Source organism: Pipistrellus hanaki, assembly GCF_964339955.1.
Source record: "Pipistrellus hanaki genome assembly, chromosome: 3".
Classification (NCBI taxonomy): Eukaryota; Metazoa; Chordata; class Mammalia; order Chiroptera; family Vespertilionidae; genus Pipistrellus; species Pipistrellus hanaki.
In genome coordinates this window covers 155127912-155144369 of record NC_140505.1, presented here as the reverse complement: position 1 = coordinate 155144369, position 16458 = coordinate 155127912, and the positions used below count along the sequence as shown (strand labels likewise).

The 16458-nt window shown below is 32.9% G+C and overlaps 1 protein-coding gene across 1 annotated transcript in view; it reads right to left on the bottom strand.

Moving 5' to 3' along the window:
- Nucleotides 1–1802: 1802 nt before the first annotated feature.
- ERGIC2 (ERGIC and golgi 2) overlaps nucleotides 1803–16458 on the bottom strand; it is a 33121-nt gene continuing 18465 nt past the window's right edge. Inside the window, exons 7-14 of the mRNA XM_084877145.1 lie at nucleotides 15366–15464; nucleotides 13442–13537; nucleotides 10866–10921; nucleotides 10293–10391; nucleotides 8134–8231; nucleotides 4574–4736; nucleotides 3197–3279; nucleotides 1803–3024 (exon numbers count right to left, since the gene is read on the bottom strand). Of these exons, the coding sequence (XP_084733271.1) occupies nucleotides 2962–3024; nucleotides 3197–3279; nucleotides 4574–4736; nucleotides 8134–8231; nucleotides 10293–10391; nucleotides 10866–10921; nucleotides 13442–13537; nucleotides 15366–15464 (757 nt within the window). The 3' untranslated portion in view covers nucleotides 1803–2961. The remainder of the gene's footprint in view (nucleotides 3025–3196; nucleotides 3280–4573; nucleotides 4737–8133; nucleotides 8232–10292; nucleotides 10392–10865; nucleotides 10922–13441; nucleotides 13538–15365; nucleotides 15465–16458) is intronic.

Sequence of the window (16458 nt, the reverse complement as noted above, 5' to 3'; positions counted from 1 at the left end):
TTATGAATTAAATTTGTATTAAAGATTGTAAATTTTGTTTGCATTCAAAAGTATTTAAAAATTCGGTGCTTTGTATCAAAAAATGCATGAGAAAAGTATATTAATCATCTGAGTTGAAAAATAGAATTTCATAATTCTGAATGAGTTAAGCTTTTCCAAGAGGTAGTCTGAAGTGTACAAATACACTAGTAGATAATCATTCACCTAAATATTTCATGTCTTATAGGCCAAGGTATGCAAATAATTTCAAAATTTTTCATATAATCCGAGGTCTCAACTTGAAAATATTTAGGCTGAAATAGATGTGTAGATATTTTGAACAGCCTAATAAAAAGGATTAAGTTAATAAAGTTAGGTACCCTGCTGAAGGCATCCTCAGGCATAAGACGAATAGGTCACTACAGTGTTCTCTGCAACTGAAAAGCAACACTTTGTGAGATCAGAAAACCTAATAAATCTTAATATATAGGTATACTTCATCATCCATCATCCAAAGGGCTGATCAGAATCTTATGTTTTGATTCCCAAAATATCTGATCTTACTATTCAAGGACTTTCAGCTGGAAATCTTTAATTTTTAAAATAAAAATCAATGCAAAGATTTTGCTTTGAAAAAATTCCTTTCATAGTTTGAATGGAACAAATTAATTCCATTAACATTTCAATATAATTCATAGCAGCACAATTTACAATTGTGCTAAGATCAGGAAACAGCCCAAGTGCCCACCAGTAGATGAGTGGATAAAAAAGCTGTGGTACATTTATAACATGAAATACTATGCAGTGGTATAAAGGAAGGATCACTCACCCTTTGAGACAGCATGGAGGGACCTGGAGAGTATTATGCTAAGCAAAATAAGCCAGTCAGAGACAAATATCACATGTATATGGAATCTAATGAACAAAATAAACCAATGAACTAATAGATCCAGGGACATAGAAGCATAGAATAGACTGTGGAACCTCTGAGGGAAGGCAGGGGAAGGTGGGTGGGAAGTGATCAACTAAAAGCTTGTATGCATATATAGATGTATAACCCATGGTCACAGACAATAGGGTTGAGGGGGTGGGCAGGCTAGAAGGGGTTATTTGAGGTGGGGGGAACATATGTAATACTTTCAGCAATAAAGATTTAAAAATTTTAAGAGCTATTTACTGTTAAAATCCTACAAGAAAGTAACTCTAAATGGTTATTGTCTTTCCTCCCATTAAAAAACAAAACCTCTAAAATTTGATGGAATTCTCTGACAAGCAGACTCACAGAACCAACTGTCTAATAAAAATAGCTAAAATTCTAATTCTCTCCAGTTAAAATTCCTTTTGAGAGATGCTTTCATTGGAAATATCTGAAGAAATAAAAATCACATTATTTGGAATGTTTTTGATTCAAATATGTTTCAAAGACTATTATGTTACTTGTATTAATCCGTTAACTTTGTGGCTGTTAATGATAAACTGCATTTTAAACATTGATGTTTGTATTTTCTGCAAAATACCATTCAACACAAGATTTACTGTAAAGTTTTATCAGTATTTCTCCTCTCCATTACATTATTGTCCAAACTATTTTCAAAAAACCATTTTACTTAAAAAAAAAAAAAAAAAATCCATATGAAAAACTACAACTTGTGACAGCCTATCTTCTAAAAACCATGATTTTAATCTAGCTTTTAAGCTTTGGCCTTGGTACTTACCAATTTTTGTTTCCCTATTTTCCTAAGTGCTTTACCCCATGGGGATTGGTTGACGATTCTTCTACTAACATTAAGTATTACAAAAGAAAACTGATGTTGGCACACATATTCCAAATAAGTTTTTAATGGTACCTGAATGATATCTTCCCCTCATTATTTTTAATCTTTTATAGTCTGAAAATTTTAAATCAAGTCTTAAATAGTAAGAAAGCCAGAACAACACAATCTAATACAGAATCAACCACATTCAGGACATTCTGAATGCAAATACCTCTTTCATCCAGTTTGATATTTTAATGGAAATCATTTAATATAACCTCTCAGATACGACATTATCTTGTTTTACTTAAATAGCTGCCTTACACTTTTACTTTATTTAGTTACCCTGTCGCCAACTCACCACAGCACGTATAAAATATTCTACTTTTCTTACTATTTTATAAACTGATAATTTTCATTATCAGTAGTGTATCTTTTTATTATGCATCCTGTTCCCACAGTATACCAACACAATATGATCAGATTAGAAAATTTAGCATCTTTTAAAAACATGTGCTTTTTTCCCCCCTTTGTATTAAGTGCCCACCATACAATTTGTGAATGGATTCCTATTACATGTTATAGCACCAATGTACCTGCCCCTGTAAGAATTCACCTTGGTCTTTCATGACCCTGCCTTGAACAGTTAAAAAAGTCAATAGCCAGAGGTTAAAGAAAAACAGTTACCTTCCAAAGACCAAACCATTGGATAAATTGTCTTGTCATTATGGCTTAACATTAATATGGCTATGGCATGTGAACCCATCCCTGTTTATCTTTATTAACAAGGTGACCTGATCACAACTTTTTAAAGTTTAGACTAATTTTCCATGTTTTATTCTGATATCATATTTTAAAAACAAAAGGACGTAGACATTAGCACTATTAATGCCTTTTTCTTTAGATGTGGTTTGACCTCTTTCCTTCAGGCTCTTCAAGGTCCGATTTCGACAATGCCCATTTGCTGTGAAAGTATCAGAAGGGGTCATTTTTCGAAGCAATATTCCAGTTGGACTAATTCACTGATTAGCTGCATAATTTCTTCTAAGACATTTGTAACAGACACAACATATATAGGATTTCAGTTTTTTTTCTTTTTTTTCTAGGTATGATTCCTGCTTTTCATTCTTTTTTTTTTTTTTCCTTTTGAATATATTGCACAATATTTTATTATTAAAAAAGGTTTGATGTCTCAGGCAAAAAGTTTTTCTCCTTCACCTAGGAGGTGCTAATGTGTACTGTTTTCTAAAAGAGGTAAGTGGTTGTCTGTGTGGCCATCCTCAAAGGGAACCTAGGGAGAAAAAAGACCAGAGCATCAGTTTTGTTTTACTTATTACATTAGCTCCTCTAAACACAAGGCTTTACTGAGGACAATTTTTTTTCTGGTAACCAAAAGATACTGTTTAGATTTAACAATAATACTATGAGTTAGAGACCAGTACCATTTATACTATACCACTTACAGAATTGATGGGTTTATAGGATCCAAGTCTAAAACGACAGCAAATTATTTCAACTATAAATTTTCCAATTCCATGTAACATGCCTGTAATAAAAAATGTTTTAATTGTTATGCTATAATGTAATTATTTCCTAAATAACATAAAACTAAAGCTATAACAGTATAGGTTAAGGAAGGAAAGTAGTTAGCTTTTCTCCCACAGTTAAAAGTAATGACAGTTTGATTTTAAAACAAATGAATTTATTTTCAAAATCATAAGATTCAATGATTCATGAACTTGAAAAGCAATCTTTTCAAGAGTGTTTAATACATCTTCCACCCACATAATTTTAAAAAATAAATACCAGCACTACAAATTTAAATGCATTTAAATGAAGCAATGACAAAGACTTTTATAAGAAAAGCTAGTCATTCATCTTAAAAATATAATTCAAAGTATATAAACTACTCAGTCTATGTAATACTCAATAGGGGTTGGGGATAAAGAAGGAACTGTTTCCTTTCTCTATTTATTGTATTTAACTCTATCATCTTTGAGAGAACCCCATAATATCAGGAGGAAAAAAAGTCAAAATCATAAAAACACTGACTGAACTATCACATAGCTCAAAGTATCATATTATTTTACATAGCATAAAATTAAAAATACTTTAAACCAAATAGAAAATTTACATTCAAGTGTCTACTATTTCTAGGCATTTTCTCATCTAATTCTACAACACACTTGCAAGTTAGGAACCATTATTCCCTTTTTTATAGATAAGAAAACAAATTTCAGAAAAGGTAAATATTACATTTTATACAAAGCTATCACTATGTAAATGGGAGAACTTGGATTCACTTCCAGGATCTGTCTAGTTCACTAAGTAATCAATCTTTCTTAAATCACTGAATGCAGTGAATTTAGGTATGTTTAATCCAGTGTTTTTCAACCTTTTTTGGGCAAAGGCACACTTGTTTCATGAAAAAAATCACGAGGCACACCACCATTAGAAAATGTTAAAAAATTTAACTCTGTGCCTATATTGACTATATATAAAGTAATTCTCTTGAATAGGAATCAAATAAACACAAAGAAAGTATTTTATAATTACTTTATTATGAAATATTAAGTAAACAAAATAGTGAAAAATTATAAAATTCTTGTCTTGTCTGCACCTACGGCACACCAGGCAACATCTCGCGGAACAGTGGTTGAAAAACGCTGGTTTAATCCATTAACTTTGGAATGAAGTCTTAAAAGAAAAAGTTCTTTAAATATCAAAATATGAAAAGCGTGTATATTTTTTGCCCATTTTAAGTACAAACATCCTAATTTCAGTGTCAGCAACAGTTTTAGAAAATAGACAAAAAAAAAGAAAAAAAAAAGAATCTTCACCTGTTGTTGAAAAGATTCCTCCAATGATACCACAGAGTCTTACAAAAAACTGCCAGAATGGCATATGTTCTTCAGTAACTGTCACCATAAGAGAACTGAGATCATATTTCATAAATATCCCAGAGAATCCATGGCTGCCTGCAGCATGGTTAATGACACGTTCCTAAAGGAAGGCAAAGGAAAGGGAGAGATAGGAGGAGGAAAACAGGACTTATATCAGCTGGTTACTTATATACAGTCAATATGAAGCCCTATACCCCTACTGTAGGAGAGGGACATCCAAATCTCTGCACAAATTGCCCCACTAGTCTAAGATTTTAAGAGACACTCAAATTGTTCTGTATTCTTTGTGTGGTTAGCTTTAGAAGCAGTCAAAAGGAGAGAATTTTTCTTTCTAATTTTTTCTAAAAGGTCACTTAACATACAAATTTTCTGTTGAGCTCAAGAGCTAAAAACTAACTATATGGAACATTCTTCATTGACCAAATCAATGAAAGCTAAATTCTTATTTTGACATATTTTTACATCTCTTTGCTAAGAATTTACAAAACAATCATTTACTTCCTATTATTTAAATGATCAGATTTAAAAACAATTCACTCTCTGCTGTTCATTTTAAATGACATAAGATACAGTACAGGGAAAAAAATAGTGCATTTATTTTAAAGATATCAGTATTTGGTTTAAACTAGTTCATTTAAAAATTTATTTTCTTGAAAGTTATGAAACTAAAATTATAAACCTACCACACTGCACACTAAGAAAATATTCTATTTCACTCCATTATGTTTACACTTCAAAATCAAGTTTGCAAACTTTCTAAAACATTTCTATTATAGCTCAAAACAACTATGCTGCCACAGTACTTTGTTATGACTTTTATGTCAGGCCCTACTTATTTTGACTAAGCTATAACTAAACTGCAAGCTTTAGAATAACAAGGTAAGTTAAAACAATTTTATGTGGACATTACAAAAGCCCTTCCCCTATTAACACAATAGAGCCTTATAAAGCCATTGTTAAACTTTTCAATAAAGTGATTTCATTTACAGCCCTGATAAGTTCGGACATGCCAAAATATACTCTCACCACCTCTATGGAAGAAAGATATTTCGAGATTGATCAGACTGTCCTTGGAACAAAAGACTAATAATGATTCCCTTTGGGATGCAGGACCAATGAAAGCCAGCCCTCCCCATTTCTGTTCACCTCATTCTCCATTTGACCAACTCCAGATACTCCTTTTGTGTTTTTGTTTTTTAAGTGAAACACAACTGGTTTTAGTCATCTTAAGGGCACAAACATATTCTGCAATGGTTAAATGCTCTAGGATTCTATTTTTTTATTATTTAATTAAATTATTTTATTTAAAATAGAGGTCTGGTGCACAACATTTTGTTCACTGGGGTTGAGGGGGGGTTGGAGGGGATCCCTCAGCCAGGCCTGTGCCCGCTCGCAGTCTGGGACCCCTTGGGGGATTATCCACCTACTGGCTTAAGCAGGCCTAAGCCAGCAGGCGAACATCCCTTTCACAGTCCAAGATATCTCACTCCTTATGGCCCACCAGTAGCAGAGGTGGGAGAGGCTCCTGCCACTACCGCTGCATTTGCCAATGGTGAGTCCAGCTTCTGCACTGAGTGTCTGTAGTCAGTGCACATCATAGAGACCAGTTGTTCTGCCATTTAGTCAATTTGCATATTAGGGTTTTATTATATAGGATACATCATGGATGTAATTTCATATTGGTATACAGTTATCTTTTCTCTCTCTCTTTTTTTAAAGTTGCATGTTCCTCAAATGTGGATGTACCACTTGTGTTGTTTCTAGTATTCTACAAATAGCACAAAGAAAACCCTCATACACACATCATTGTGATTTTTTTCCTACTTTTATCCTTGTATTCATCTCCTAGAACTGGGATTACTGAGTCATTTTATAGATACTGCCAGATTCCCTTCCTTAGAGACTATGCTGTTTTGCATTACCGTAGTAGCAATGATGTGTGCCTGTTTTCCCCAAAGCCTTGCCACTGTGTAGACTGACATCAGGTGGTGCCAATCTTAGTGAGAAATGGCATCTCCCCACCCATACAGAAATGCAGAAAAGAACAATATACAGATAGTCCTTGGGTTATGTCGGACTCGACTTGCGTCGTTCGTGGTTATGTCGCCATCTCCCATTTACAGTATTTATTTAAAAAAAAAAAAAAAAAGTTGTCATTTTGGCATATGTACATATGTGCTTTATTTTTTTATTATTTATTTACCACGAGTAAAGTTCAGGAATCGTTATTTTTCTTTTAATTTTTTTTTTTTTTTTTTTTTTTTTTTTTTTTTTACTGTTTCACTTCATCACTGCTGTGTATGTGCTCCATGTGAGTGATGTAGATGGTTATGTAGGTGGGTTCCGATTCACGGAGAAAATTGAGTTACGTCACACCATAGGAACAGATCCCTGTTGTAACCCGAGGACTGCCTATATACTTATGTACACTTTACCTAGTTTCTCTTTCTGTATACACCCCCCCCACACACACACCAACTTATTATACAAGTACATACTTGATTCCTCCCCTGAGCCATGTGAAAATTTTAAATACATGACACTTGACTCCTACAATTTTTATTATTTAATCCAAGAATAAGGAAAATTCTACAAGTATTAAGGACAAAGTCATCACAAAGTATAAGACTATTAAAAGAAAACTTCATCTCAAGAAAAGCCTTACAAGTCTTCTGAATACTAGTATTTGAATATTTATCATTCTTAAACAAAAAGAAAATATGATTCCAGAACAGATGAGAAATATTAAACTGTCCAATGCCAGCGCTCTGATCCTCACTGTCATATTTATTTATAAGGCCAATGCACCCTAAGGTTGCAAAACATTTGTCGTCTTAAGTAGACAAAGCACAAGTTAGGAAGGCAAACCCTCAAAATCTGCTATCTGAGCCACAATAAGAATGCATGACCAAGGTTAGATACATTATTTAAAAAGGAAGTAACACAGAAATCAGAATCTGCCAGCAAATAAAAAAACTGTTTATACCAATACATTAAAAAAATTACAAAATTAATATATTAAGATTAAAATAATTAATGCCATCAATTTAATAATTTTGAGTTAATTGAATACAAAACCTTCCAGATTTAAAAAACAAACAAAAAAACTTCTTTCTAGTATTTTAGTCTCTTAAAATATTAATGCATTTTGCTAAAACCGGTTTGGCTCAGTGGATAGAGCGTCGGTTTATGGACTGAAAGATCCCAGGTTCAATTCCAGTCAAGGGCATGTACATCCCCGGTTGAGGGTGTGCAGGAGGCAGCTAGTCAATGATTCTCTCTCATCGATGTTTCTAGCTATCTATCCCTCTCCCTTCCTCTCTGTGAAAAATCAATAATTAATATATATAAAATTCCATTAAAAATATATTAATGCATTTCAAATTTTCAACAAATTTAAAAGGGGGAGGGCACCAACTGAAACCACAACCTTATTTTGTAGCAGGAGGAATATAAAATGCTAAAAAAAATCATTTTACTAATTGGATTTAACTTACCCTTTCTGTCACAGAAAACTGATGGGTGTCTGCTGAAATTTTATATGTATGCAGTTTTGTTGGCACAACTGTAATAAAATACTGGAACATCTGGTTGTCTAGAATAAAAGCAAATTGTGTTTTTTTCCATCAATCCAGTAGCAACAAAACTACTGCCAAACATATCGTCCTCCTATTTACATTAACCAGAAATCTAATGCTACTTGTGACTTAATGCCTAACAAAAAATAATTTTAAAAGACTAAATGAAATCAATAAATACTTGATAAAATAATTTCTCTGTAAGCATATTTCAAATAGTCACATATACATCTTTTATAAGACATTTAAAAGGATGAACTACTCACTGAGATATCTTTGTAATCATTACCATCCTTATATCAAATATGAAAAAATAAAAGCATTCCTTTACAGTACAGAAACTAGTAAAAATAGTTACAATACTATAACCATCATAAGACATATTTTCAGTTTCTTCTAATATCTTAAGATATGTAAGTAAACCAACATTGAATTAGCCATGCTTTGGTTAAATGTAAGGAAACTGATACCACAGCAGAAACTAAGTGAAGGAACTATTCAATGATGGCCTGGGGTTATTGTGTAATCAAAAGGATCATATTTATATAGTCACTAGAGGCCCAGTGTATGAATTCATGCACAGGGGGGGTCCCTCAGCCTGGCTGACAATCAGGCTGAAGGTTGGCTGGCCAGGGGGAAGGCAACCCACCTCTTCCGCCAGGCCCACCTTCTCCACAGGAGGCAGCAGAGACGCTGGGACTAGCCTCCTTCACGTTGCGCAGAGCTAAAGGACCCCCAAGCCTCACCATGCAGAGCAGCGGCCGGCCCCACCTCTACTGTGCTCACAGCCATCTTATGATGACATTGCATAAGGGAGTGACACCATCTAGGCTTTTATTATATAGTATAATAATAATAATAATCCACCCATATTTAAATAAATTTAAATTTTAAATGGAATAAAAGGTTAAAACAGTAACAAAAGGTACCTGTGCTGTAATGTACAATCATGTCAAACTCGTGGCCCAGCCAATATAATGAACGGTATGTAAGAAATATTTTAATAAAAATTTCATAACGTGATTTTTTCAAGAACCTGTTATATATAATTATTAATAGTGAACCATAATGTTCGCTAATGACTGATTACTATACACATGTTGCATTCATTTCCCTAGCACACCTTAAGTGCAGGTGCACCATTTCCCTCCACTAATACTATTGTAGTAGCGAATATTTTAGCAGCTATCTGCTGTGTCATTAGTCTTGGACTAACTTGTTCAGTGTGCACACAGGAAATATTTCACTTCTGGAGAGCAAGGAAAATAGACTTATTTGCATTACGCTCATTAATTTGTGCAGTTATTCAGTGTCTGGTAAATTAATGTTCAAGAAAAAATAGTTTTATTAAGATGGTCTATTCTTTTATGTTAACAATTACTCATTTATTTCAGCCCTTTGTATTCATCATGTCTCTATCAAAATAAACTTATGTTTCTATGAAAATTGAAGCTTTTGTTTTTGCGGCCCACATAAACTTAAATCTTGTTTATTTGGTCCATGTTAGCCTTTCAATATGACACTCTTGATGTACAACTTCTATCTATGTTGATAACCAAACCATTCTAGAATAACTATAGGTTTCTGATGCCTACAAAATTCTGCAGAGGTTTCCATAGTGGTAAATATGCATTTTAGAACTATAAACCTATTATCAAGAAGAAAATTCTTCTTTGACAGTTGAAACTTCCTTTTGTTCTCATTCTTTCTTTAATGAATATGGGAAAGCAGTTATGCCCTATTAACACATTAATCTTTCATACATTTAGAAAGTTTTTAAGTTCTACTCCTTTAGCCTATATTAAATTCTAATTTTTTACTCTGCTCTATGGCTCATTTTTTTTTTTTTTTTTTTTTTTAACATTTTAAATATTATCCACTGGTAGGATAATATTTAAAATGTTAAAATAATGGTAGGACAAAGTCTTTCCAGACACATCAACCACTTAAACTACTTCAAAGATTTATCTGCTTGTCTGTTACAAGTGGGTTAAGAGTATTATTACAAATGCATTAATATTAAAGATATTTAAAAACTGCCTACATGCAAATTCCAACAATAAGTATTAAGTACTTACAATCGATAGCAATTTTTTCAGTTCCATCTAAAGGATTAATAATTCCTGGAACAAGCTCTCCAAATGACAAATGGTCTATTCTGTGAGAAAAGTTGTATGCTGAGGCAAAAAATAAAACCAATTAAGAGGAGAATTATTGTTATTTAAAACACATTACAGATGGTTTCACATTTTTATCTACTTTCAGATGAAAACATCTAAAATCTGCAGGTATAATAAAATAGTATTTAAAACCACATTCATTTTGAGAAAAATGCATATAAATATCTGGGAATTAAATGCATAAAGGTAAGTAAATTCTGATAAAATGCTATATCTCAAATTTTATGATTATATATAAATCAACATCTGAGAAATAATATTACATGTAAGCCTGATAATCCCAAAATAAGTCTTTTCCTGGTCTAATTACTATCTAGTAATAGAATTATGTCATTTATTTTCTCTTATGGATATCTGTTTTTAAAACAGTCCACTTTCAAAGCCCTATCTTGCATCTGCAATAAAATAAACAATCAAAACACATTTCTTTCAAAGACCTCTTCATGGAAAAATATTTCAGAAACTGCTTACAGTCATGGTTGACAAGTGCTGCCAAATGTGCATGACCTCGGGGATGTGGAATTGCCCTGAAAGGAGGAAAAAAGATTAAAGAAACTAAAGTAATTAGTTAAATATATAACTAAATTAAAATCTAAAGAGGGATCTTATCTTTTCTAAATTATATAATTTTCTTAACATAAAATAAAAACATATTTAGCCTATGACTTGTTAGTCTACTCATCTCAACAATTTAATAAATTGGGGGTTGGCAAACTTTTTTCTGTAAAGATCCATATAGTAAATATTTTAAGCTTTGTGGACCAAGACACAAAATTGAAGATATTATGTAGTTAGGCACATAAATAAACATTCAACTTCAAATAAGCATGGCTAATGTTTTACAGTAAAACTTTATTTTTGGATACTGAAATTTGAATTTCATGTATTTTTCATGTCCTATGATATATTACTCCAAGTAAATTTCAAAGAAGGAAAGGTTATTGAAAAGCAGAGGGCACTGGGGGGAAGCATTTTCAGTTGTCTTGGTCATTGGAGAGCTCTATTGGCATTCAGTGGACAGAGGCCAAGGAAGGAAGGCATCCTGCAAGGCGATGACAGTCTCACACAAAATAAAATTGTCTTACATCATGCAACTGAATCATCCCACATCTTACATGACACTCTTAAAAGGTATTTACATAGGTGAAAAACCTATGTATAATGACCTGAGTCTAAACTTAACTCCATTTATTTAAAAAAAGTACTTTGTTATAGTTTCAATATACACTAAATTTCTCAGGAAACAGAGGAAATGTTATTTTTGTTTTGTTCATAGTATTACAAAAGTTGTTCACTATTTCAGAGTATCAGTTCCACAACAGAAATACCATTCATGATATTTGAGTGGCCAACACATGTTTCAGTCTGCATATGCAGCTGTTGTAATAGACATATAAGTGGCAAGTATCTGCCTATTTAATGTAGTCAAGCTTAACAATCTGCATATTGAACTAAATAGTTCTTTATAATACAGTTTAAAAATGATACTATGCCTGAGAGGTAATATGAGATAGTAAAAAAAAAAAATCAATATTGAATTTGACAAACCTATTACCAAAAAATTAGGAGTGGTTTATAGGATACTTCAGAGATGATAAGATACAAACCAGATGCTTTTCAATTTGGCCTCTCCTATTGATGGAATGAGTTATCACATGAAGAGATAGGTGAAATTGGGCACAAAGGCTATAATTATGGATGTTCATATAGTATTTGTTAGCAGAGTTTTGCCCTTTCACAGTTAGCTTTGGAGTAGTATACTATTTGTTAGGTTTGAAGTAGGATATTGTTTGTGGGTGTCAACCTGTGAATCAGGAGGTCACAGTTCAGTTGCAGGTCAGGGCACATGCCTGGGTTGCGCTCAGTCCCCAGTAGAGGACATGCAGGAGGCAGCTGATCAATGATTCTCTTTCATTGTTAATGTTTCTATCTCTCTTCTCCCTTACCCTATGAAATCCAAAACGTATTTTTTTAAAAAACAAAGAATATTAAAAGGAATTGGACAACAAAGACAAAAAATGTTTGATCTGATCACTATAAATTCTGAAATAATTTTGCATATATGTCTCTAAATATATATACAATCTTCAGCCACTTTCTTTCCTGCTTTGTAACCTTTCCCTGAGTGTAGATGTCTTTTTCTCCTTTATATATAAACTTGCTAATCATCCACTAGTTTGAAGTTATGGTTATCCTAAATAAAGCCTCTGCTGACAAGAAAAGTAGGTTAGGTATCTTGTTATATAGTTTCTTATCAACCATACTTCTCCTTTTTAGGTTCAATGCAACTATAATGATATAGTTATTAGTTCAATTTTGGATTCTCTCAGACTGTCAGTACGAAATGGACAAAAACTCCCTTTTTTCACTGTTTCATTCTTAGTATCTAGCATATTACTTTGCATATAACAAGTACTCAAAAATGTCTTTTACAATGAAGATGTTCAGTTTTGCAACTCAAGACAAATAGAGGAAGGAAGAGAGAATCAGAGAGTCCATTCAGAAATTTACCAACTATTCATTACATAACAATTTCTGTGAAGAGTGCAGCTTATGAAGGCTGATGATCTAATATTTTTCCTTAACTGTTATCTAATTTACCTTTTTCCCAAACACTACTAATTTCTAACTATCTCAAAATACCTGTCTCAAATTAGTTAGGATTTACATTTTGGTGACAATTACCAAAGAGAGAAAAAATACCATCCAACAAAATAAGCAAATTAATGAAATGTCTAGGTAAGAACTTGCAGGCTACTAAAACTTGGTAAGTAGGTTTTAATTCATATTGTACCTACAGCTCATTTACTTTAACATATAAAATATGACGTGACTGTTTAACTTTATTTTAAAGTAGTATTAAAGTTAGTAGTCTTCTCTACCCTGAAATTAAAGCCCGGACAAATCTCAAGACATCAAAAATACAGATACAAAACATTTTAATCTCTCTTAGTAATTAATCATATGTTGTTATTTTAGCAAAGAATTTACTTTTAACAAACTGACAACTTGTCTAAAGTATTTTTCAGTAGGTGAAAAGAACATACTTGCCCACAGTTATGTGAAAATTCCCCGCTACTTTATTGACATATAGATGACCATGAATTCTGCAAGCATTGGGAGGCTGTGATAAATCATCTTCCCTATTATAACAAGATATGCAAGGATTATTTACAGCACATACAATATCGTCACCAGTATTGATCTGTAAGAATCAATTTTCAGGTAATTTTCTAAATGTCAAAAGTGGAAAAGCAGTTTTTTGAGGTCTGTACATTTTTTAAAAAGCATATATCTATGAAATAGAAAAAAATTTCATAATTATTATTTACATATTACATTTTCACAAATCTAAAATTCCATGGTTCTTCAAATCTAACCAAAGGAGTAAGTCCCATGATAGAAGAAAGATTAAAAGTAAATAATCAGTCCAACAAAGACAACTTTTATCATCTGTTTTTGGTACTTAAGAGGATAGGAGAGGATGGGACTATAAATGAGGTAAGAGAAAGGCATGCCATCTAAGTTCAAATAGACAATGACATTTTCTTTCTATGCAAATGTAAAAACTTTTCAATAGTTTTAGATTTAAATGATCATTTCATGATTATAACATTTCCAACTATCAGTTATTCTGATCTATAAAAAAGTTAAAAAAAACCCACAAAATTCCTAATCAAAATTCATTCCTCATAATATTAAATGCAATTAATTTGTTCTTGAAATATAACAATTTTATATAGAGGTATACCATGCACACATAAGAGAAAAATTAAATAAAATGAAATACAGTGAACACTTAAACAATGCAAGTGTTAGGAGTACTGAAATTCACATATAGCTTTTGATTCCACCAAAACTTAACACAATTGTCCCTTAGTATCTATAGGGGATTGGTTCTAAGACGTAAGGGTACCAAAATTCGGGAATGCTCAAGTAGCCTGTAAAAACAGCATAGCATACAGTTGGCCCTCCACACCTGTGGAGTCCCAACCACGGATGGAAAACAGTACAGGTTATTGAAATAAATCTGTGTATAAGTGGACCTGAGTAATTCAAACCAATGTAGTTCAAGGATCAACTGTATTTGTGATAATGCTGATCAGTATCACAGACTATAACTTTAAGAGTAAAAGGACAACTTAATCATACAGAATGATTACATTTTCTCTGAGAAATATGATATCCAGAGAAATAAATCAATGCTAAAATGATGTCAAAATAAGTATATTAATAAATAGTTGCACATTTAAAATATACACCTCACCTTAGTGAGAGTGCTGTTGAACTATTAAAAGCATCAACAAAATGAAGAAAACCCACTGAATGGAAGAACATATTCACCAATACATCTGATAAGGGCTTAATATCCAAAATTTATAAGGAACTTATACAACAACAAAGAAAAACACAATTCAATTGAGAAATGGGCAAAGAACCTGAATAAACACTTCTCCAAAGAGGACAGATGTACAGATGACCAAAAGACATATGAAAGGTTGCTCAATGTCACTAATCATCAGGGAGATGCAAATTAACTACAATGAGGTATTGCCTCACACCTGTCAGAATGGCTATCATCAATAAACCAACTAACAAGTGCTGGTGAGGATGTACAGAAAAGGAAACCCTAGTGCACTATTGGTGGGAATACAAATTGGTGCAGGTACTGTGGAAAGCAGTATGGAGTTACCTCAAAAAATTAATAATGGAACTGCCTTATGATCTAACAATTCCACTTCTGAAAATACATTGGGGGAAAAAACCCAAAACATTAATTCAAAAGAATATATGCACCCCTATATAATGCAGCATTATTTACAATAGGCAACTTTTAGAAGCAGCCCAAATGCCCATCAGTAGACGAGTGGATAAAAAAGTGTTACATCTACCCAATTATTCAGCCGTAAAAAAAAAGAAATCTGACCTTTTGTAACATCATGGGGTAGACCTGGAAAGTATACAACTCACCTTGATGGAAGGGGAATTGGACTTTTAATAGCACTTTTAAACAGCACATCTTGAAGTGAATGTTCTTCTTGTAGTCTACTCTGAATCAGCTGCAGCATCCTAAATATAACACAAACAATAGCTTACAAATACAGTAAGATACACAAAGGAAGCCAACCCTTTTAAAATAATCATAATAATTAGATGACTAAGCTAAGCCATATATTTATTATTATAGGACTTTATTCTAATCCTGGATTCCAGTGCATGAAAATTCATACACTGGGGGGTTCCTTCAGCTCGGCCTTCCCCCTCTCACAGCCAGAGAGCCCTTAGTGGATGTTCTACTGATGGCTTAGGAGCGGGCCTAAGCCGCAGTCTGGCCTTCCTCTGCTGTGGGCGACTGGGCTGATCATGGGGAGGTGATGCCCCCATCACACCTCTGCTGAGCCACTGGCAGCAGTCTGGCCCTGGCAGCGGCAGCTGCCATACGTCCGGAAGGACATCCAGAAGACGTCCACTTTAATTAGCATATTATCCTTTTATTAATATAGACAAAGTATCAAGTTTTCTTTGTTCATTTTCCTTGAAAGTGGGAAGAGTGAGGTAGGGTGGCTATAGGTCTAATAACTGGGCTGCACAATAAAACTGTTTGATTTCATCAATAATGGATGTGCAGTCTGAATCACTAATAAGTAGCTTTTGCTCATCTGAATATCTAAATTCATGCATGCATGCAATAATTATAGAATTCTTACTTTTTGTCAGGCATTAAATAACATGTTATAAATACAGAAGAAGTTAGACAAATCAGAAGCCACACAATAGATCAGATATACTTAAAAGTGGGTAATAACTGGAGGATAAAGCCAGAGCTTTATCAATTTCTCATCTCAACCCAGGCCATAGTGCCATTTAATATCACCTGGTATCTCCTTTTTTAAAGAAACCTGAGCTTTATTCTATTCCAACACCATTCTAAGCAAAGTAATATATTCTACCTGTAACTTTTACAAAGAATATCAACATATAAGGCAGAGGATTATAAAAAAACAAAGTTACATTCGAGAACACATGAGCAGATTTTATTTTTTATTTTTTATTGATTTTAGAG